We start from the raw sequence: 22,609 nt of genomic DNA, 5'->3' as shown, positions 1-22,609 counted from the left end.
TTCGTCAACGAGGGTCGTGATGCCCTGCTGCAGCTTCCGGACCATCAAATGACGTCCTATGACCACATGAAGGCCGCCCTCCTCAGTCGATATGGACTTACACCCGAAATGTACCGCCAGAGGTTCCGCAACTGCACCCGGATCCCAGGTACGACGTGGTTGGAATACGTGAACTATTTCAGCCGAGCCTTCGAGGGGTGGATCAAGGGTAACAACGTAACCACTTACGAACAACTCTTCAATCTCATTGTGTGGGAGCACCTCTCCAACAACTGCTTCGTCGAGCTCCGGCAGCACCTCCTCGACAGTAAATTGACTGAACCCCGGCAGCTCGCCACCGAGGCTGACCGGTGGGAGAGCACCCGAGTGGCCCGGAGTGGGCCGAATGAGCAGAACAGAACCAACCAAGGTCATCATCGTCCCCGAGGAGGAGGAGGAGGCCCGGGCCCGGGGCAGAGACGCCGTCCCGGCCGCACCCACTAACGCCACCCCGGCCCCAGCAGGCCGGGGAAACCCCCGATGCGCCCGGGGTTCCGAGCTAACGTGACGTGTCATCGATGCCAGCGAGTCGGCCACTATGCCAGTGACCCGACCTGCCCGAAGAACCAGGTCCCCGGGCCCCGCCAGATGGCGGCCGCCGCCCTGGGAGAAGAACAAGTCTCCGAAGACACGGAGACCTATGAGTCGGAGCAGTTCGAGTGGGAACCCGCCGCCATGACCCTGGCATGCCTAGGAGGAAGAGACATGGTCCCGCGGACTCCCCTGCCCGCCAACACTCGGAAGTACAGCCAATGGGTGAGCATCAATGGGCGCAAGGCCGAGGCCCTGCGTGACACCGGGGCCAGTGTGACGGCCGTCCGCTGTCACCTGGTGACCCCAGAACAAATCCTACCAAACGTACTTTGCCCCGTCCGATCGGCAGATAACTCGGAGAGCCTGTGTCGGATGGCCTGCGTCCCCTTCGAATGGGGAGGAGTGTCCGGCATGCTGAAAGTAACTGTCCGTGACGATGCCCCCGTAGACTGCCTCCTGGGGAACGATCTCGAGAGCTCCCCGTGGCCGCTGTGGAAAGAAGAGAGCATCTGGGGATGTTGGGTCTCCCGGACTGGGCGTGCGTAACCACCCGGTCCATGGCCACCCGCACCATCCCTAGACCAGAAGAACCAGAATGGGCAGCACCTCCGCCCTCGATCACTCCAGAAGACGACTTCCTCTAGACCGACCACCCGGACCCCGCCCCAGAGGGGTCCCCACAGCCCCCCGAGCTTCCCGACCTGGCTCAGTGGCGTCAAGAAGGGGGGCCCACCCAGGAACAATTCCGGCAGGCGCAAAAGACCTGCCCCTCCCTCGAGGGATTGCGACAGCAAGCGCTCACCCAGAGCCAAGGAGACACCACCGGGGCCCACTGGGTTTATTGGGACAATGATCTCTTGTACAGCGAACAGAAAATCGCAGAACTGGGGGCCGGGCGAGTGCTGGTGGTGCCCCTCCACTTCAGAGACTTCCTGTTGAACCTAGCCCATGATGTCCCCCTGGCCGGGCACCTGGGCCAAGACAAGACCTACCACCGCCTGGTGACTCACTTTTTTTGGCCCAAAATGAGAAATGACGTCTCCAACCATTGCCGGTCCTGCCCGACCTGCCAGGCCAGCGGGAAGAGCGGCCGCAAACTCAAGGCACCCCTACAACCATTCCCCGTGGTGACCACCCCGTTCGAAAGGGTGGGAATAGACATTGTGGGGCCCCTGGACCCCCGAACAGCACAGGGGCATCGCTTCATCCTGGTCCTGGTGGACCACGCTACCCGATATCCTGAGGCGGTCCCCCTTCGTACGATAACAGCCCCAGTAGTGGGTCGAGCCTTGATGGGGATCTTCTCTCGAGTGGGCTTCCCCCGGGAAGTCGTCAGCGACAGGGGTACGAACTTTATTTCAAAGTATATGAAATCCCTCTGGCAGCAGTGCGGAGTCACTTACCGCTTCACCACCCCCTATCACCCCCAGGGGAACGGACTAGTCGAGCGGTTCAACCGCACCCTCAAGGGGATGATCATGGGGCTGGAAGAACCCCTACGCCGCCAGTGGGACGTGCTACTACCGTGCCTCCTCTTCGCCTACCGAGAAGTCCCCCAGAAGTCCCTCGGCTTCAGCCCCTTCGAACTCCTGTACGGACACCCCGTTCGCGGGCCTCTCAGCCTAGTGAAGGAGGAATGGGAAATGGCCCCCCTAAAGACCCCTCCGGACGTCTACAAATACCTCCTGACCCTCCGCAATCAGACCCGGAAATTCAGGGAGATCGCTAAAGCCAATCTGGAGGCCAGTCAAGAGGACATGAAGAAGTGGTACGACCAACATGCCTCCTCCATCGAGTTTGAACCGGGTCAGCAGGTATGGGTGATGTCCCCCATCGAACCGTGTGCCTTGCAAGACAAATGGACGGGGCCCTTCAAGGTGATCGAGCGCAGGAGTCCCGTCACCTATCTCATCGACCTGGAGTCCCCCCGGAACCCCCTCCGGGTCCTCCACGCCAACAGGCTCAAACCCCACTTCATGCGATCAGAACTCAGCCTGCTGATGGCGACCGACAGTGGCACAGAAGGAGACTCCGAGCCCCTCCCTGACCTACTGAGGACTCGGGAAAGAGATGGCTCGGTGGACGGGGTCCGACTCTCCGAGGCCCTGACCCCAGAGCAGCGTCAAGATTGCCGGGCCCTCCTGCTGCCGTTCGCAAACCTGTTCTCCCTCGCACCCGGAGTCACCTCCTGGTGCCTGCACGACGTGGACACGGGGGACAGTCCTCCTGTCCGACACCGGGCGTACCGGGTACCGGATCGGGTACGTACATGCATCCAAGAAGAAGTCTCCAAGATGCTCGCCCTCGGGGTCATCGAGCCTTCGGACAGTCCCTGGGCCAGCCCGGTCGTCCTGGTCCCCAAGGCCGCGGCACCGGGCACCACGCCGGAGCTCCGATTCTGCATCGACTATCGGGGGCTGAACGCGGTCACCCGAACCGACGCTCACCCTATCCCCCGAGCAGATGAACTAGTCGACCGCATGGGGGCAGCCCGCTACCTAAGCATCTTTGACCTGACAGCGGGCTACTGGCAGATCGGCCTCACCCCCAGGGCCCAAGAACGTTCCGCTTTCTCCACCCCGGGCGGACACTACCATTTCAGAGTGATGCCCTTCGGCATGAAGAACGCTCCAGCCACCTTTCAAAGACTGGTGAACCAGGTATTGGCGGGCCTCGAAGAATTCAGCGCCGCCTACCTGGACGACATCGCGGTATACAGCCGCCACTGGGCCGACCACCTCCACCACCTCAGAGCGGTCCTGCAGGCCCTCCAACAGGCCGGCCTCACCATAAAGGCCAGCAAGTGCCAAATCGGCCAGGGGTCCGTGACCTACCTCGGACACCAAGTGGGGAGCGGTCTGGTGGCCCCCCTCCAACTCAAGGTAGCTGCCATCCAGTCCTGGCAACCCCCCGAAACACAAACAGAGGTCCGAGCCTTCCTGGGGCTCACCGGATACTACCGGCGGTTTGTGAGGGACTATGGCAGCATTGTGGGGCCCCTCACGGAACTCACGTCTAAGAACAACCCAAAACGAGTCAACTGGACTCCCGACTGTCACGCGGCCTTCGAGACGCTGAAGGCCGCCATGTGCACCGCTCCGGTGCTCCAGGCCCCCGACTACAGCCGCGAGTTCATTGTGCAGACCGATGCCTCCGACCATGGTATTGGGGCCGTCCTCTCCCAACTGAACCCCGAAGGAGTGGACCAACCCGTGGCCTTCATCAGCAGACGCCTACTGCCCCGAGAACAGCGCTGGAGCACCATTGAGCGAGAGGCCTTCGCAGTGGTATGGGCCCTCAAGAAGCTCCGGCCGTACCTCTTCGGAACCCATTTCCGGGTACAGACAGATCATCGGCCCCTGCAATGGCTCATGCAGATGCGGGGGGAGAACCCCAAACTATTGCGATGGTCCATCTCCCTGCAGGGGATGGACTTCACTGTGGAGCATCGTCCTGGCCAAGACCACGCCAACGCGGATGGCCTGTCCCGCTTTTTCCGCCTCGACGAGGAAAGTCCCCAAGAAGATGGGTGACTCTCCCCGCCTTCAGCTGGGGGGGACGCATGTTGGACAGGCCACATGAAGGGCTCGCTCCCTCCCCGCAGGACAGGGCCCGGGCCACCGTCAGCACCATTGCCCGGCCCAGCCGCCATCTTGGACACGGCACCACGCGGCCACGCGGCCTCAGCCCGACCCCAACCCTGGGCCTGGCCAGGCCCCGACATCCCGGCACCACCCTCCACCCAGGAGGTGAACGGACCACTTGGCAGGTCAATGGGAGTAAGAAGTGTCGATGGCTCTCCCCCGCCAGGTGCCGAGCACCCCCAGCCTCCTCGGGCGCTGGCTCCACCCCCCTGCTGGGTGTCTGGACTCCCTCATCCCAGACCTCCCGACCTCCAAGAGCGAGGGTCCGGACATCAAAGGGCGCCAGACCTATAACTGAGGCCGCCCCAGGACAGGAAGGCAGTTGTATCCTGGAGTCGAGAGACACCGAGAAGAACTCATCCTTGACGGACTGCTGGCGCTGCCACAGCCCTGCCTTGTGAACTATTGTCCTGCCTGCTGGCGCTGCCGCGGCCCTCTGCAACCTTCATCCTCGTGGGACCTGCTGGCGCTGCCGCGGCCCTCTGCAACCTTCATCCTCGTGGGACCTGCTGGCGCTGCCGCGGCCCTCTGCAACCTTCGTCCTCGTTGGGACCTGCTGGCGCTGCCGCGGCCCGTAGTAACCTCCATCCTCGTGGGACCTGCTGGCGCTGCCGCGGCCCGTTGCAACCTGCATTCTCGTGGGACCTGCTGGCGCTGCCGCGGCCCGTTGTAACCTTCATCCTCGTTGGGACCTGCTGGCGCTGCCGCGGCCCGTTGCCACCTACGACCTCTTCGGGACCTGCCGGCGCTGCCGCGGTCTGACCCATCCGAACACCGAGCTCGAGGATTGTGAGCTATCACCGTTACACCTCCGTACCCGTGGGTACCAAGACTGTCCCGCTACCCCCTTCCCTTACTAGAGACTAGAATTGAGAGGATCATCGTGTCCTGATCGCCTTGTATCGTACCACTCTACTACCAGAAGTGCCTATAAAAGGTGTTACCCTGATCTTTGTGTGGTGTCCATCTGTGGGGGGGAAGTTACCTGTCTGTGCGATCACTGTGCTCGGCCGACCCTCCAGGTCCCCGTCTAACACGCTCTAAATACCAAACAGGCCGCTTTGAATTGGACCCGTAGTTCTACCGGGAGCCAGTGCAGGTCACGAAGCGCAAGAGTAGAAGAGCTAGATCTGGGTCGTGAAAGGGCCAGTTTAGCAGCCATATTCTGCACCCTCTGCAGTTTCCCAATCAGATTTTTTGGGGCCCCCAAAAGGAGACCATTACAGTAATCCAGCCGACTTAAAATCGTCCCACGGACTACCTCCGGCCTGGATTGAGCAGGAAGCAGAGGCAGAACTCTGCGGAGCATACGGAGCAGCATCATACATGTTCCCGTGGTTTTATTAACATGTAGGTCAAGTTGTAAGTTAGGGCCGAACATGACCCCTAAATTACGGGCTGACTCCGATGCCGACACCGGTTCGGAAAAAGTGCTGGGCCAAAAGTCGGTAGGTAGAGCCCGCGGGATCCGGTCAGTGGAGCAGTGGAGCACCTCCGTCTTAGAGCTATTAAATTGCAAAGAATTTGCTTGAAGCCAATCCGCTGTAGCTGCCATGCAGCGATGGAAGGTGTTCAGCGAGATTGCGTTGCTCCCTTCCAAGGAAAACACCAGCTGAGTGTCATCGGCATAATTAAATGCCGAGACCCCAAAATATTTTATTAGCTGGACAAGCGGACGGAGGTACAGGTTAAACAATAGCGGGCTGATGGCCGAGCCCTGTGGCACCCCCTGTCCGATTTTCCTTGGCTCCGAGCTAAAAGGCGGAAGTGACACCAACTGTTGCCTGCCCTCGAGGTATGACATCAGCCAGTCTCTGGCCCCCTCGCAAATCCCGCACTCTTCCAGCCTCTGAACCAGGGTCCGATGGCAGACCGTGTCGAACGCGGCCGACATGTCGAGCAGCACCAAAAAGGCTGCCCGACCACTGTCGACACGCGAACGCAGATTATCCAACACGGTCACAAGTGCGGTCTCCGTCCCGTGACCAGGTCGGAAGCCAAACTGGGCCTCATCGAACCACCCAATATGTTCCAGGTAGCCGGAAAGAGAGCGAGTTACCCATTTCTCCAAGATCTTGATTGGAAAGGGAAGCAAGGAGATCGGCCTGTAGTTGGAAAGGACAGCTGGATACAGGGTTGGCTTTTTTAGCAGAGGCGACACCACTGCTAGTTTCCAGCAGCCCGGGACAGAAGCCGATTCCAGAGATTGGCGACAGATTGAAAACAAAGGCGGGAACAGTTCTTCCTGAAAAGTTTTCCAAAATTTGGGGGGCAGTGGATCGAGCGGGGATCCAGATGACACCGAGCAAGCCGTTTTACAAAATTCTTCAAAGGACGGGAGGGGGAAGGAGTCCAACCGTAGTGGTTTGGGTGAGATGATCAAATCGCCCGCCCCAAAGGTCACAGCGGCCGGCTGGGGTCGACTGGGTGAACAACCCGGAGCTCCCACGCCGACTGGCTGGGGTCGACTGGGTAAGCTGCCCGGAGCTCCCAGATCAGCGACACTAGTGCTCCATTGGGGTCGACTGGGCTGCTCCACCGGAGCTCCCACGCCAACTGGCTGGGGTCGACTGGGTGAGCTGCCCGGAGCTCCCAAATCAGAGACCCTAGTGCTTCTCTGGGGTCGACTGGGCTGCTCCGCCGGAGCTTCCACGCCAACTGGCTGGAGACGACTGGGTGAGATACCCGGAGCTTCCAGATCAGAGACAGCAGTGCTTGTCAGGGGTCGACTGGGCTGCTCGCCCGGAGCTCCCATATCCGTTGGTTGGGGTCGACTGGGTGAGCTGCCCGGAGCTCCCAGGGCAGAGACAGCAGTGCTTGTCTGGGGTCGACTGGGCTGCTCACCCGGAGCTCCCATACCCGTCGGTTGGGGTCGACTGGGTGAGCCGCTCGGAGCGCCCAGATCCAGAACCCCGGTGACCCTCTGGGGTTGGCTGCCCGGGGCTCCCCGCCCCCTGTCAGTAGGGCTCGCAAGGCAGGCCTCCTTAGTTGCAGGAAGTGTTAGGCCAGCCAGAATCTTAGCGGTCTTCTCCTCGAAGGCCAACGCCAGCGAGTCGCATAAAGCCTGAGAGGCTCGCACGGAGTTAGCCGCGCAGACCGGGTGGGACAAGTCTTTAACAATCTTAAACAAGGCTTGAGATTTATTAGGCGCCTGTAATAAGGACGTTTGTATAAAGGACGCCTTAGCCTGCTTGATCTGCTCCTTGTAACCTCTCAGTGCAAGTCTAAACAGGACTTTGGCCGAGGGGGAATACTCCCTTCTCCATGCTCGCTCTGCCCGTTTACAACTCAGCTTCAGGTGTTGTAGCTCCACCGTATACCAAGGAAAGGCCCGATGCGCCCTCGCTCTTGCTTTCCGAAGAGGCACGATGTTATCGAGTGACTCGGTAATGGACCGGCAGAAGGAGGAGTAGCTGTCTTCCACTGAGTTCCTCAGGCCAAAATTGGCAGATATCAAAGAGGGCAAAGGCGCTAGACTGAGCAGTCTAGACCACGGTCGACCCACTTGCGAGAGTCCCACCCCTGAAACCTCCGGGGGGTTATTCCCAAGGCATAGGGAGAAGACCACCAACGCGTGATCCGTCCAATATTGGACTAAGATGTCAATGATCACCGCCAAGTGGGCGCCCGCGAAGATGAGGTCGAGCATATGACCACCCCTATGAGTCGGGGAGCCAACCAGTTGTTGCAGGTGGATGTCGACCAAAGCCTGACAGAGTGAGGTAAAAGCACCATCTAAAGGGCCTCCCTGCCAGAGATTGAAATCTCCCAGGACAAGTAGATTAGAATGAGTGTTAGAAAGATCATACACTAGGTCCAGGAACTCCGGCAGCGAAGAGGCCGAACCCGGCGGTCTATAACATAACACGCCAGATAGCAGCGTTCTCTCTGGGTTACTGAATGAAAAGCCCATGAGCTCGAAACCCGAAACTTCGCCGATTTTAAGCTGAGAGACATCCAGCTGTGTGCCCTCAAGAGCCTATGTGTGCCCGCAGGAGCCTCTGTGTGCCCTCAAGAGCCTATGTGTGCCCGCAGGAGCCTCTGTGTGCCCGCAGGAGCCTCTGTGTGCCCCCAGGAGCCTCTGTGTGCCCGCAGGAGCCTCTGTGTGCCCTCAGGAGCCTCTGTGTGCCCCAGGAGCCTCTGTGTGCCCTCAGGAGCCTCTGTGTGCTCCCAGGAGCCTCTGTGTGCCCTCAGGAGCCTCTGTGTGCCCCCAAGAGCCTCTGTGTGCCCTCAGGAGCCTCTGTGTGCCCTCAGGAGCCTCTGTGTGCCCACAGGAGGAGCCTTTGTGTGCCCTCAGGAGCCTCTGTGTGCCCTCTGGAGCCTCTGTGTGCCACCAGGATCCTCTGTGTGCCCTCAGGAGCCTCTGTGTGCCCCCAAGAGCCTCTGTGTGCCCGCAGGAGCCTCTGTGTGCCCTCAGGAGCCTCTGTGTGCCCTCAGGAGCCTCTGTGTGCCCACAGGAGGAGCCTTTGTGTGCCCTCAGGAGCCTCTGTGTGCCCTCTGGAGCCTCTGTGTGCCACCAGGATCCTCTGTGTGCCCTCAGGAGCCTCTGTGTGCCCCCAAGAGCCTCTGTGTGCCCGCAGGAGCCTCTGTGTGCCCTCTGGAGCCTCTGTGTGCCCTCTGGAGCCTCTGTGTGCCCTCTGGAGCCTCTGTGTGCCCTCATGAGCCTCTGTGTGCCCCCAGGAGCCTCTGTGTGCCCCAGGAGCCTCTGTGTGCCCTCAAGAGCCTCTGTGTGCCATCAGGAGCCTCTGTGTGCCCCCAGGAGCCTCTGTGTGCCCTCAGGAGCCTCTGTGTGCCCCCAAGAGCCTCTATGTGCCCCCAGGAGCCTCTGTGTGCCCTCAGGAGCCTCTGTGTGCCCCCAGGAGCCTCTGTGTGCCCTCAGGAGCCTCTGTGTGCCCCCAGGAGCCTCTGTGTGCCCTGTGCGGAGCCACTTTGTGGCCAGCAGAGTCACTCTCTGCAAAGAGAAGAATAAGACCCAGTGTGCCCTATAAAGGAGCCCTGTGTACAGAGAGAAGTCCCTGTGTGCACAGACAAGTTTACATCTCCCCTGCATAGCCCAGTGTGCAATGAAGACACCCTGTGTGCACAGAGAAGCCACTCACTGCACATAAAAGACCCTGTGTACAGAGAGAATTCCCTGTGTGCATGGTGAAGCATTTATCCTGTAGAGCCCAGTTTGCCATGCACAGATCGTGTGTGCCCAGAGAAGCATTTATCCTGCAGTGCCCAGTGTGCCCAGAGAAGCCACTCTCTGCCCAGAAGACACAGTGTGCCCAATAAAGGAGCCCCTGTATACAGAGAGAAGTCCCCATGTGCCCAGAGGCATCTCTCCTGTAGAGCCCAGTGTGCCACGAAGAGACCCTGTGTGCCCAGAGAAGCCACCCTCTGCACAGAATGTGGGCTGCCCGACGGCCACAAAGGGGACCTCCTAAGACGGCGGCCCCTTAGTGCCACAGGATGGCACATGGGACTGCCCAGCATCGCAAGACCCCTTTGGGGTCCGGCCCGTCATTTCCAGCCCAGGTGGGGGAAGGGGAGAGGTATACGTTTTTCCCCCGCCGACCCAGCGGCCTCTTTGTTGGCATTTGCAGGGATGCAGAAGGGTCCCAGCGGATCCACCAAAGGGAATATAACAAAACACGTGACACAGAATCTTGTAGTGCGACACCATTACTGGTGTAAGTATCAAGGGTTACAGGTGGATAGCAGGGACTGGGCATCTGTGACCCGTTGAAGGTTCAGCAAGCAGGGTGGGCTGCGTAAGTTGTCACTCCACGAAAGGGTGCAGTGTCTAATAACAGGCACCATACACATATTCCCTCAAACCTGTTTTGACACCATTAATATGTTCACCACGGAGCAATCAAAAAGAACTGTGAAATTGTCTGGTCAATGTGGCGAAGTAATGCACCCCAGAAGAAGACCATAAGGTGTAAATTAGCAACCAGTTGAGGACAGGTGAACTTTACTGGTCTGAAATCACCCCCGGGCTCCTGTGGCATGGAGCTCGGTCAGGGGAGGCAATGGAGGCTGCGCCCAGGAGGGTCATCTGCGCTATGCGTAAATTCACTGAGCAGAGGGGATTTGGCTTCATTAGACGCGGGTGCTACACGCCAAATCCACAGGGTGTTTTGAGGACGATGGGGTACATCTGTCCAGTATAAGCATGGACCTGTTCTTGCTGGATCTGGGAGAGGCCCTGGAAATAGCAGGATGTACGCAGGAATGCCGGCTTTGGTGGGGGCCCTGGCTGCGACGGTCGCCACACCCAGGGCTGTGGCGGAGTTACAGGGCGATCCAGAGGCGGAAAGGTACCCGGGAGTACCCTATCCAGGAGCACACAGGGTGCTGAGGCCTAATATCCCCCAGGAAGTCTTTACGGTGGACCCTGAGGTGCGACGGCGCCCCGTCGGTCCTACGGGCGGTTGGAAACCTGTACGACCGGGGGTCGCTTGAACGCTCTGCCCCTCGTAGGGGGGGGCGTGAGCAAGAGGGTGGACTGTTTAAATCGTTCACCGGAAGTGGGAGGGGCTATCCTCTCATCACAACCGCTAAGCACCGATTGGCTAAGGCCACGATGCAAGTTGGCCCATCAGGTGGTAGGTCGCGAGGGGCGGCTTGCCTTTGGATCGTCTGTAAGATAACCCACCATGTTGGCATGTTTGTATGCTAATAAACCTGCAGCTATTTTCTCCACCAATAAGGTGTCTTGTCTGCTTATTTATGTTACCTGCATGTTGCTGCGTGAGGGCTGTGAGTGTGGCCGATGTTGGCACTAACCGTGTGTGCCCAGAGAAGCCCCTGTGTACAGAGAGAAGTCCCTGTGTGCCCAGGGGACCCTAACTCAGCTCAGAAAAGAGCACGTGTGCCATTATGACCCCCTGTGTGAATAAATGAGTCACTATGTGCCCACGCGAGGCTCCATGAGCTCAGGGGAGACCCCTTGTTCACGGGGGAGCCCCCGTGCCCATGCCCCCCCCACACACACACGCAGAAGTGAACTCCCTGCGTTTTTGAGAGCCAGGAAGTGTCGAGGAGCTGGCAGTGCCGCGCGTGGGCGTGTGAATAATGAGGGGGTATTTTTATCCATGTTCCGTGTCAGCCGCCGTACTCTGAGGAGAAGAAAAACTGGGTCAAAGCCCCGGGGACACCGGACCGGGATCGATGCTGGGGGTAGAACTGCGTATGGGCCAATGGGATGCTGAGCTCTCACGAAGGGGCCCCAGAAGGGCTCTGTGGGCCCCCACGTGCTGCCCCAGTTCTGGGAAGGAATCAGGGCTCTTCCAGTGCACCTCACTCGTACCCTCTGCACCCCCTGCTGGTCCAGTACTGGGACCCAAGCACAGCTCTCCCAGTGCACCTCACTCGTACCCTCTGCACCCCCTGCTGGTCCAGTACTGGGACCCAAGAACAGCTCTCCGGGCCGATTCACAGAACTAACTTAAGACAAAAGCCTAAACTTACTACCATTTTCGTATTCACAGAAGGCACTTACTCATTTCGGTATTCACAGAGTTAGGACTCCTAACTTTAGGACTCCTAAATGCCTTCTGTGAATACCGAAAGTCTTAAAGTTAGGATTTTTCTCAGTTTAGGACTCCTAACTTAACTACTCCTAAACTGAGAAAAATCCTAACTTTAAGACTTTCGGTATTCACAGAAGGCATTTAGGAGTCCTAAAGTTAGGAGTTCTAACTTTACTACTCCTAAACTCTGAAAAATCCTAACTTTAAGAGTTTTGGTATTCACAGAAGGCATGAGTAAGTGCCTTCTGTGAATACCAAAATGAGTAAGTGCCTTCTGTGAATACCAAAATGGTAGTAAGTTTAGGATTTTGTCTTAAGTTAGTTCTGTTAATCAGGCCCTCCCAGTGCACCTCACTCATACTTGCTGCACCCCCTGCTTTTCCAGTACTGGGGCCTAATTACAGCTTTCAATGAACATCAAAACTGTTAATGAAAAACAAAGGCAAACTAGAGGTCAGTTCAATCTTCACTTCTAGTAAAGAAAGTTCCAATATAAATTCGATGGTATTTCATCCAACAAGCCTTGGCAACCATCATCACTAACAAACAAGTCGCTTGAAAATAATTTTCACTTTGCGTTTGAAATATGTGCTGGACAATCATTTTTACTTGGGGATTTAAACTGTATGCCATTGCTTTCTGGATGTAGTTTGATGATGAAACTGTATGTCCTATCCAGTTGGGCTTCTACATGTTGCTCACTTGCTACCTCTTCCTCCTCTTGCACCCACATTTATTCTTATGCCTCAGGTTCCTCCCATCATCCCCTTTTGTATCGCTTTGTTCGCCCTAAGTGTGGCAGGGTATGCTCAGACGTGAGTCCCTTGCTCACTTGGCCACTGGATTCAAGATAGCCTGGCTGATGAGGATTATGAATCCGAAACCGGTCACAGGATGCTTGATTCCGGTCCAGGGAAGGCATGGCTTGGCAGTTCGGGCTGGACTGTTCCCATGAGGCACAGGGTCAGACTGATTTGCATATGGCCATGTTTGAACTGGGGTGACTGAGTGAGCTAAAGAATGGTGATGGATTAAACCCAGATCAGTTGACTGGGGGTGAGTGTTTGATTTGCTCAAACGCTCCGTCCATCATCCCCTTTTGTATCGCTCAGGTTCCTCCCATGCTGCTTTATTGTACTCTACTGATACTATTTCTTCACCTCAACATCATTTTTCTCTTTGTACAGCGCTCTGATACCCATCTGGGTCTTGTTAGCGCTTTATAAAACTCTCGCTCACCTGACAGCAGCATGGGGGCCCACCCAGTGAGTGACGTCACACCTGGCTCTCGCTCAACTGAGAGCAGCATGGGGACCCACCCATTGCGTGACGTCACACCTGGCTCTCACTCACCTGACAGCAGCATGGGGTCCTTCTCCACAGACTTGCGCACGTGGTCAGACTCTCCGGTCAGCGAGCTCTCGTCGATCTTCAGGTCGTTCCCCTGGATCAGAACTCCATCCGCGGGCAGCAGGTCCCCTGCAAGGCATGATGGGAGATGGACAGTCAGGCAGAGTCAGGCAAAGCCAGGCAGAGTCAGGCAGAGACAGGGACACATACTATATTGTGATTTCTACAGCGCCAAGAAGGCCGGAGGAGCAGTGGTTCTGGTGTGATAATGACATGAAACTAAACATGAACTCAACTACACATACCTTTTAGGAGAGTAACTCAGACTAAACGCACGCACAATCTATTCAATTAAAATGTATACATAAACACAATTATACACACTATTAGAAACCTACACAAAATCATAAATGTGAATTTGAAAGTAAACATCAAACCTAAACATAACCAAAAACATTAACTTAATCATAAATGCATACATAAGCACAATTAAAATGTAAATATAAACAGTCAGAAATCCAAAAAGAAAAGTAAACACACCATAAACCTAAGTATGAATACAACCCAAATGTAAAGAAACATAATCATAAATACAAACATAAAAATAAACAAAATGTCAACTCAAAAACTAACACAATTAGAAATCTAAAGGTCACAAACCTAGGCTTGAACACAACCAAAATGTAAACCAAGTCCTAGACGGAAACCCAGTGCTTAATTTGAGCCGGTGGTGTCTGGTGTGACCACCGGCACTCCTTTTTTGTGGAACGCCACTTATTTTTCTTCATCAGATGTTGACCACGAGCCAGAGAGGGAAGTAGACACCAAGGGGCATATTTACAAGGAGGTAACACCGCCGTAGTGGCACTTTTTTTATGGTACGACGGCGATTTTTTTATCGCCATATGTACAACCTGTCGCTAACCTCACTTAGTGGCAATTTTCTGTCGAAACATGCATTATAAAGATCGCCACTTCTGTTAGCGATTGCTAACGAAAATGAGATGCATGGGAGGTGTTTGCTTGCAAAAACTGCCGCTAACCCCACTTTGTGATATTTACAAGAAAATCCTTGTATGGAGCAAGACCCAAAAATCTGCCTCCAACTGCAGTTAGAGACAGTTCTTTACCACCTTCGCTGCGGCGGCTATTCCGCCGCAGCACTAACGGTCGCGGGGGGCGCGCGGCTCACCTGCGCTGGTGACAGAACCTTTCCGTCACGGCTCGCGGGTGAGCTGTGCTTGTGACGGAACGGTTCCGTCACGGCCCCGCCCACTTAATGAAACGCGCCGCGCAGGCGCGGCGAGCGGGCCGTGACGGAACCGTTCCGTCATGAGCACAGCTCACCCGCGAGCCGTGACGGAACCGTTCCGTCAATAGCGTGGAAAGAGTTAAGACCAGAAAATAGCTAGTCTTACAAATGGTGCAAGCACTTGGGGCCTCATTTCAGCAGGTTTTGGTGCTGGACAGCGCTTCAAGGAATGTTGCTGGTCTGCCCTGCGACAAAACTACAGGGCAGGACTGCGCACCATCAAGACAGCATTGCAACTCTTTTCAGCACACCCTTCTTACAACACCATGGATGCGCTGTATGCACTGGACAGCGCTCCATGTCGCAAGTAATGACAGATACGTCTGGAATCCTGATGTATCTGTCAGAGCTAAAGTCGTGCATTGCTGCAGTTGTGCCACAAGGATGACACAACTCGAGCAATGCACGGGGCCAGCCCATCCCTTTGTCACTGCGTCACCCTTATGTCTGCCATGAGGCAGGCGTAAGGTACTGACGCAGTGGCGTCCTACAATTGTCGCAGTGAAAAGTGAAATCTGATGGATTTCACTGCACCACTCCTATGAGGCTTTGTTGCGTCGGAACGCACACCCTGCATACATCATACCCGATGCAGGCATAATGTGGCACAGGGCTACACAAGGTCACGCATATGCCTACATGCGTCACTTTGCAAATACAGCGCAAAGTGGTGCTAGATTTTTCCAGGTCTTTTCTTGAAGGGTGTCAGGGTGTCTGCGTAGTTGGAGATCCATCGCTAGAGGTTGTGCGCTGTGGTGTTATCGTCTGTAAGCGTTGGCGGAGTGGTGGTGCTGAGGGAGTTGATGAGAAGTTCTTCGGTAGCCTTCATCCTGCTGCGAGGGGGGGAGATGTCGGTGGGGTACGGTGGGCATGATGAAGACGTGATGTATACAATGATGGTCGGTCCAGGAGAGTCTGGTGCTGTGGCTGTAGTTGAAGTTCCCGCTATACGTGCACGACTGTGTGTCCGGCTATGTGGCTTGTTGCGATGACTAGCTACTTGAGTCTGATTCTGACGAGCTTCCCCAGGAGGGGGTGGTGTTCTGGTCACTGGGGTTGTCCAGGTGGAACTAGAGTTCTCCAAGTAGGATGTCGTCGGTGGATGGGAGAGCCTGGGGTGAAATTAGGTCAACAATGGTATCTGTAAATGTGGGTCCATGGCCCAGGGGGCCTGCAGATGAGGGTGCCGCGGAGGGTGGTGTTGGGCTTGGTCCGGATCTTGAAGTGGAGGTGTTCCATGGTCACCATTGGGTCATTTGAGTGTGTGGCCAGTCGAAGTGTTCTTTTGTAGGAGATGGCAATGCCTCCTCCTGGGCGCTCGGGGTGGTCAGTGTGGGTGAGCTTGTAGCCGTCAGTGATGGTGATGTCCAGTCCGGAGCAGAGGTTGGTCCAGGTTTCCGTGAAGAAGGAGATGTCTGAAGAGGTGGCATTGAGGAGGTCCCAGATTTCTGTTGCATGTTTGTGGAGGGACCACACGTTGATGAACTGGCCGGGTGCACTGTTGGTTGACAGTTGTACTGATGTGGCAGAAGGTGCGTTTGTAGTTTCGACAGGCGCAGGGTTCAAGAGAATTCCACAGTGTTGCTAGATGGCAGGCGGTGTGACGTCCAAGGTTGATGGCAAGGAGGGTGCTGGTGTCGTAGCGGTGTAGTGTCCCAGAGGAAGGGTCCTTGGTGCTGAGCACGGTCCAGGGGAGGATGGACGCAAACAGGCTTGCCTAAGGCTTGCCTTTAGCACTGGAGATGTCCATTACAAAGCAGGCATTAAATAGTAATGCCTTTACAACGCAACTTTAACAATGCAGTTGTCTTTACATCGCATGCCATTACAATGAATTTTGAGGTTAGAAATGGAGATTTTTAAGTTTTAGGGTGGGTATGGGTTTCAGGGGTCAGAGATTTATTTCAGGGTGTGTTTTGGGGGTCAGAGATTAACGTTAGGGTTTGTTTAGGGGGTCAGAGATGAATTTTAGGGGATGTTTTGTGGTGCAAGGGTTAGTTATTGGGTTGCACGCACTGTAGTGGGAATAGTAACTTTTACTCGTCCGCTATCCAGCACTTTCTCTACTGTTGCAATATCCTTAGTATTAGTATGCATAGTAATGGACTGCAATGTAATGGTATGCGTTGTAACGGCATATATTCCTTTGGCACACCAGTGGTCCGCCCGCTGCACATGGCCTTAAAGCAGCTGCCATTGAGAAGTGCTGCGGGGGATGACTGGACAGCTGGGAGGTGGGAAACACGGGAAAGGACACTGGAGGCGGCGGGGACGCGCACGTGTGTGTGTGTGCGAGCGGGGGTTGTAAATGTTTTAATAAAAACCGAGGCCGGGTCCTACCTCTTCTGTGCTCCTGCTCTCCTGAGTCTGATTCCAGGAACAGGAAGCAAGCAGACAGGCTCCCTCCCCTAAGCCAATCTCAACGCTGCAATGCTGCATTGTGATTGTTCTTGAGCACTTGGACCAGGAGTTCAGCCATGGGCTGGAGGGGTGGGCATGTTCTCCAGCAGGGCTGTAATGCAGCCTGCATTGCGAACAGGGAAGTGTGCATGACTTCTTTGGGGGGACTGAGAGGGCTGACCAAACAGTAATTGCGCACTTGAGTGGGCATACCACTCTGCCCCAGCCCTGCTCTGTGAGTAGAGCAGCCCTACCCACCTCCCGCCTGCAAAGGAAACATACCATATGTTTGTCCGAAAGTTATCATCATGTTATGTTTCCTCTTCTTGCACTGCTTGAAAGCAGTGGGGCTATGCTCTTCCACCTTAGCAGATGAGCCGCCACTGGGGGTGCGTCATCCTCAGGTGCTAGGCCTGGGCAACTCGACCCCTGGGCTTCCTCCGCTATGCATCCCACCTTCTCCTTACCTCGACATTGACACCGTGGCACAACCAGCTGCACTCTCTCCAAATCTGTGACTAAGCCAGCAGGAGCCTCAGCCAGGTGGTATTTCACAAGCCTGGTTACAGCAGTCGCGGACAAGTCCGCTGGGGAACCTCCCGATGCAGGTGGTGCAAAAGGGCCCTCTTAGGCGTGAAGTTGCAGCACTCCCGCTACACAGGTTTGGCGTAGCTCAGGGGCCTCACCCTCCACAGCATCCCTCCAGTGCAACATCATCTGGCCTGTGATGCAGAAAGGCGCCTCCCACCTTTGGTAATCTCATCCGTGCACCCCGGTGTAGTGGTGGATCGTAGTATGCAATGCGGACCTCCCTACGTTGGTGCGCAGGAGCGCCTCTACCATTCACAGCTCCATGGGGCTCAAGACGGTCTTCTCACACAGGTCAGCAACGTGTCTCCATGCGACCGGCCAGACTTCACCACCAGGTAAGGGTCATCCCCACACCTCAATGTCTAGCGCCACAGCCCAGCTACTCCACAGCACCTCCGCATCCCACTCCGGGTCCCAGACTCCAGCCCAGCGAGGCTTCCGGGCCCTGGGGACCTTCCGCGCATTCATGGTTTTGGATGCCATGGTGTTGCAAGGGGTGCGTAATGAAAAGTGATGCATCACTGGTTTTGCCCACCGATGCTTCTCTTTTCATAGATGTAGCCCTGAATTTCCTCTTCCCCTGGGGCTCTGGTTGGTCATCCTGGCTGTTGGGGGGCTTGAGAGGGTTGTTGATCTATGCTGCACTTGGCCCTGGCTGCTCCATTCTGCATTCCATTGGTTTTATTTCCTGTGTTTCATTGAAGGTGGACCCATGGGCTATTTTTGCCTATAGAGGGGAAAAAACTAACATTGGGCTGACTAACGTGCGTTTTTTGGCCGCTAAGGGGCCTTTTGTTTTTGCCCGCTAATGCCAGGATTCCTATTGGCTTCACGCTTGTGTTACCAGCAGTTTTCACTGTAGCTCCCTGAAACTATCGCCATGTAGCAACGTCTTGTAAATACGTTGCTAACAAGGCAATGGTTTTCAGCGGTACACACCGGTAAGAAAACTGCTGGTAACTAGCGTTAGCGGTAGTTAATGCCAGTCCTTGTACATATGGCCCTAAGTGATTAGACGGAGGAAGAGGACTCTGATGAAGCCATCAGAGTGGAGTCTGCAAGAGTGAGATAAGGGGGTAGGGAGTGTCTGGCGGGGGATTCAAGAGGCGTGAGGTGGAGTCAAGACTTCAAGCCATGGGATTTTTATTAGTACGTCCAAAGCAGAGCTTTGGGCACCGGCACTCATGCTTTTACAAATTAAGCACTGTGTAAACCCAGATATAAATATCAACACAACTACAATAGAACTGAAAAAAATGTATAAACAGAAACAAAACTAAAATATAAACATGGAAACAGTTATAAAAGTAAACTTAGCATTGACAATAGTGTATTCTGCAATATTTATCTCCCCAATTCTGACATTAATGGAAGGAATATGTACTTTTCACAGACAAACAGTTCTCCTATCCCAGAAACTTGTCTCTGCAAGATGGCGTCTGGCACTTGGTGGAAAAACTTGACTTATAAATAAGTATTTTTCAACTAATTGGAGTTTGAATGAGCTGCAAGTAAGGAACTCAAGTATAGTGGAGACCCAAAGACGACAAACAAGGTTACCAACAACGTGTAATGCAAGAAAAGACAAGCATTGACAAAGCCAGTAGATGTCGCCTATCAAAGACCTATTAGCTTCAGTAATGTCTTTTAGGCAGGTTGTGCAGCAGCATGCCCGAAAGTTAGAGACAAAAAGAGGTCTGAGGTGGCCAACGCTGGCTGCAACACAGCGTTTTTGTTTCTGGTGAGAGATGCAGGGCAAGCAACACAGGGTGGGAGGGACGTGCCAAGCAACACAATGTGGGAGAGGCGGGGCAAGCAACACAGGGAGGGAGGGACAGGCCAAGCAATACAGGGTGGGAGGGACGGGTCAAGCAAGAGAGGGTGGGAGGGATGGGGCAAGCAACACAGGGTGGGAGAGATTGGGCAAGCAACACAGGGTGGGAGGAACGAGCCAAGCAACACAATATGAGAGGGACGGGCCAAGCAACACAGGGTGGGAGGGATGGGCCAAGCAACACAGGGTGGGAGGAATGGGCCAAGCAACACAGGGAGGGAGGGAGGGACAGGCCAAGCAATACAGGGTGGGAGGGACGGGTCAAGCAACAGAGGGTGGGAGGGATGGGGCAAGCAAAACAGGGTGGGAGAGATTGGGCAAGCAACACAGGGTGGGAGGAACGAGCCAAGCAACACAATATGAGAGGGACGGGCCAAGCAACACAGGGTGGGAGAGATGGGCCAAGCAACACAGGGAGGGAGGGAGGGACAGGCCAAGCAACGCAGGGTGGGAGGGACGGGTCAAGCAGCAGAGGGTGGGAGGGACGAGGCAAGCAACACAGGGTGGGAGGGACGTGCCAAGCAACACAATGTGGGAGAGGCGGGGCAAGCAACACAGGGAGGGAGGGAGGGACAGGCCAAGCAACACAGGGTGGGAGGGACGGGTCAAGCAACAGAGGGTGGGAGGGATGGGGCAAGCAACACAGGGTGGGAGAGATTGGGCAAGCAACACAGGGTGGGAGGAACGAGCCAAGCAACACAATATGAGAGGGACGGGACAAGCAACACAGGGTGGGAGGGATGGGCCAAGCAACACAGGGTGGGAGAGATGGGGCAAGCAACACTAGGGTGGGAGGGACAAGCCAAGCAACACAATATGGGAGGGACGGGACAAGCAACACAGGGTGGGAGGGACGAGGCAAGCAACACAGGGTGGCAGGGACGTGCCAAGCAACACAATGTGGGAAGGATGGGGCAAGCAACACAGGAAGGGAGGGGCCAAGCAACACAAGGTGGGAGGGAGGGAGGATTGACAGGATAAGCAACACAGCACAGGAGTGTTGAGCATGTAACACAACAGAGGAGGGAGACAGGGCAAGCAACACAATGCAGGGGGATGGGGAAAGCAACACAGAATGGTACGGAGGGGAGTGATAGGATAAGCAACACAGCACTGCAGTGCTGAGCATTTAACACAACACTGGAGGGAGACGGGGCAAGCAACACAATTCAGGGGGGCGGGGAAAGCAGCACAGGGTGGTACGGAGGGGGGAGTGACAGGATAAGCAACACAGCACATGAATGCTGAGCATGTAACACAAAACAGGAGGGAGAAGGGGGCAAGCAACACAATGCTGGAAGGAACAGGACAAACAACACGATGTGGGAGGGATTGGCTGAGCAGCACAGGGTTGGAAGGATGGCGGATTTACAGGCTAAATAACACAACACAGGAGTGCTGAGCATGTAACACAGAACAGGAGGGAGATGGGGAAAGCAACACAATGCGGGAGGGAGGTGGGAGTGGGGAGTTGGGTGGATGGGATATGGAACATGACAGACACTGAGGACATCAGGAGGAGGTCAGAAGGGGATAAGCAACACAAAGGACATAGCAAAAGCATACACTGTTATGCAGTGATTCTACAAGAAGAAAAAAGTAGCACCTAAAATGCAAGCAGTGTAAGGAAGCTGAACAATAGAGGAGTACTTGGGCCATGCTCCAAGGGAGGGGCAATAACAAGAAGACAAAGTCAAGCCGATGCGCCCTGACCAACAAGGAGCAAGTAAATTAGAGTGACAATGAAGCCAACCAATAGTAAGCAATGAACAGGAACTAAGCCCCCTGTAAGTAAACACAATGTCTAGCACATGCACTGTCTCCGGCGAGACCTAAAAATACCGTCCCTCAGTAATCAGAGTAGAAGGTAGAACAGCACTTACAGGAAGATACATGGGAGGAAAATGTACAAACCATGTTTACAAACACATAATTTATGGGCCATGAAAACCTTTCACATATTTCACGATTATTCGTCAAAAGTGTTCCACGCCCCCTCCCCAATATTAAAGTAAAGCTTGAAGAACTCAACAGCAAGAGGGAGCCTAACCTACAGGAATAGAGGGGAATGTCATAGGTCACTCACTCCAGAGATTAGGGATCCCCCAAAAGCCTCACTCCTGTCAGGAGGTAAGGGAAGAGCACTACCCTATATCACCCCGCCACATTCATAGGACGAGGGGATACTCCATGTCGTGTTTGGATTCATCGGCTGCTGCTTCTAGAAATCACTCTGTTGGCTCTCAGCAGGTAGATATCTGGAGTCTTTTCAGGAAACCCAGAATATGGCCTGAGCATCTGGTTTCACCTGCCCTGATTCTTCCGACCAGCTGTGTCCCAGGTGTGAGGGGACCCCCGGCCAGCAGCGGGAGATACTGCTCTGATCTGAGCCTCTATGGTCAGGGCAACTCCTTAGTATGCCACTGACAGAGATGAGATGACCAACAACTTCTCAGAGGAGGGACTTGTCCAAAAAATAAGGCATTGGCAACAACAAAGAACAATGGAGCTTATTGCAATAGTCAGTCGGACCACCGCCCACTATCACAGCGGTCAGGAGCCTGCCTGGCAAGCAGGCAGCGGTTAGACCACCGCATTACGATGCAACTAGCCGGACTGGCAGTCGCAGAGTGCTCCTATACGGGGTGGCTTGTGCTGCGGCCCAGGAACAGGATCGCATCACAAGCCGCAGTACAAAGGAGCCCTTCCTCCTTGTGGATGGCGGTGAGTGGGGGCTCTACATGTGCCCCCTGGGTCACTTTCCATGATTGGCGGGGGCCTTGTTTGGGGCCCCCAAAATCTGTTTTGGACAGCTTTTTATGGTGGTCTTTCTGACATGAAAAGGCTGTCGGAAAGTGATATCGTAATCCGGACGGCGGTGCCTGCCTCGGCACTCCTCCACCATTCAGGATTGCGATTCCAACCGCTGCCCCGTCGGGATCAGATGATTCTTTGGTAGGCGGCGGTCTTCCCCCGACCACTTAGGGTCCGACCGCCTTCATTAAATGTGACGATTGGACCGAAGGCCTGGCGGCTGTCAAACAGTCACCGATGGCCTGTCGTGTGCGGTCCGACTGCATCATAATCAGGACCTATGTTTGTGGTGAGTCGAACTAGAGATTTTATAAACCAGTAATGTAAAATATAGAAACTGCAGCGTATGAGACAACCAGACGAATGAAATAAACTTTAGGCCGCGAGTGCTGAACATCTGGCTGCCCAAAACTCCTCTACATCGCTAGAGTCACAGACACAGTTCCCTTGAAAATCCTTCCAAGTCCATGCTGCTAGTGACACACATCCTGTCCCCTTGAAACCCCCTCTAGGTCCATGCTTCCTGGGTCACTGACACCGTACCATTGGAACCCCTCTAGATCCATGC

General features: G+C 55.1%; 1 protein-coding gene across 1 annotated transcript in view; it reads right to left on the bottom strand.

Moving 5' to 3' along the window:
* ATP2B3 (ATPase plasma membrane Ca2+ transporting 3) overlaps window positions 1-22,609 on the bottom strand; it is a 633,319-nt gene that overhangs the window by 210,256 nt on the left and 400,454 nt on the right. Inside the window, exon 6 of the mRNA XM_078664571.1 lies at window positions 13,094-13,219. Within this exon, the coding sequence (XP_078520697.1) occupies window positions 13,094-13,219 (126 nt within the window). The remainder of the gene's footprint in view (window positions 1-13,093; window positions 13,220-22,609) is intronic.

This window comes from Lissotriton helveticus, chromosome 10, assembly GCF_964261635.1.
Source record: "Lissotriton helveticus chromosome 10, aLisHel1.1, whole genome shotgun sequence".
Taxonomy (NCBI): Eukaryota; Metazoa; Chordata; class Amphibia; order Caudata; family Salamandridae; genus Lissotriton; species Lissotriton helveticus.
Note: the sequence above shows the minus strand (reverse complement) of the source record. Positions and strands in the feature narration are given on the sequence as shown.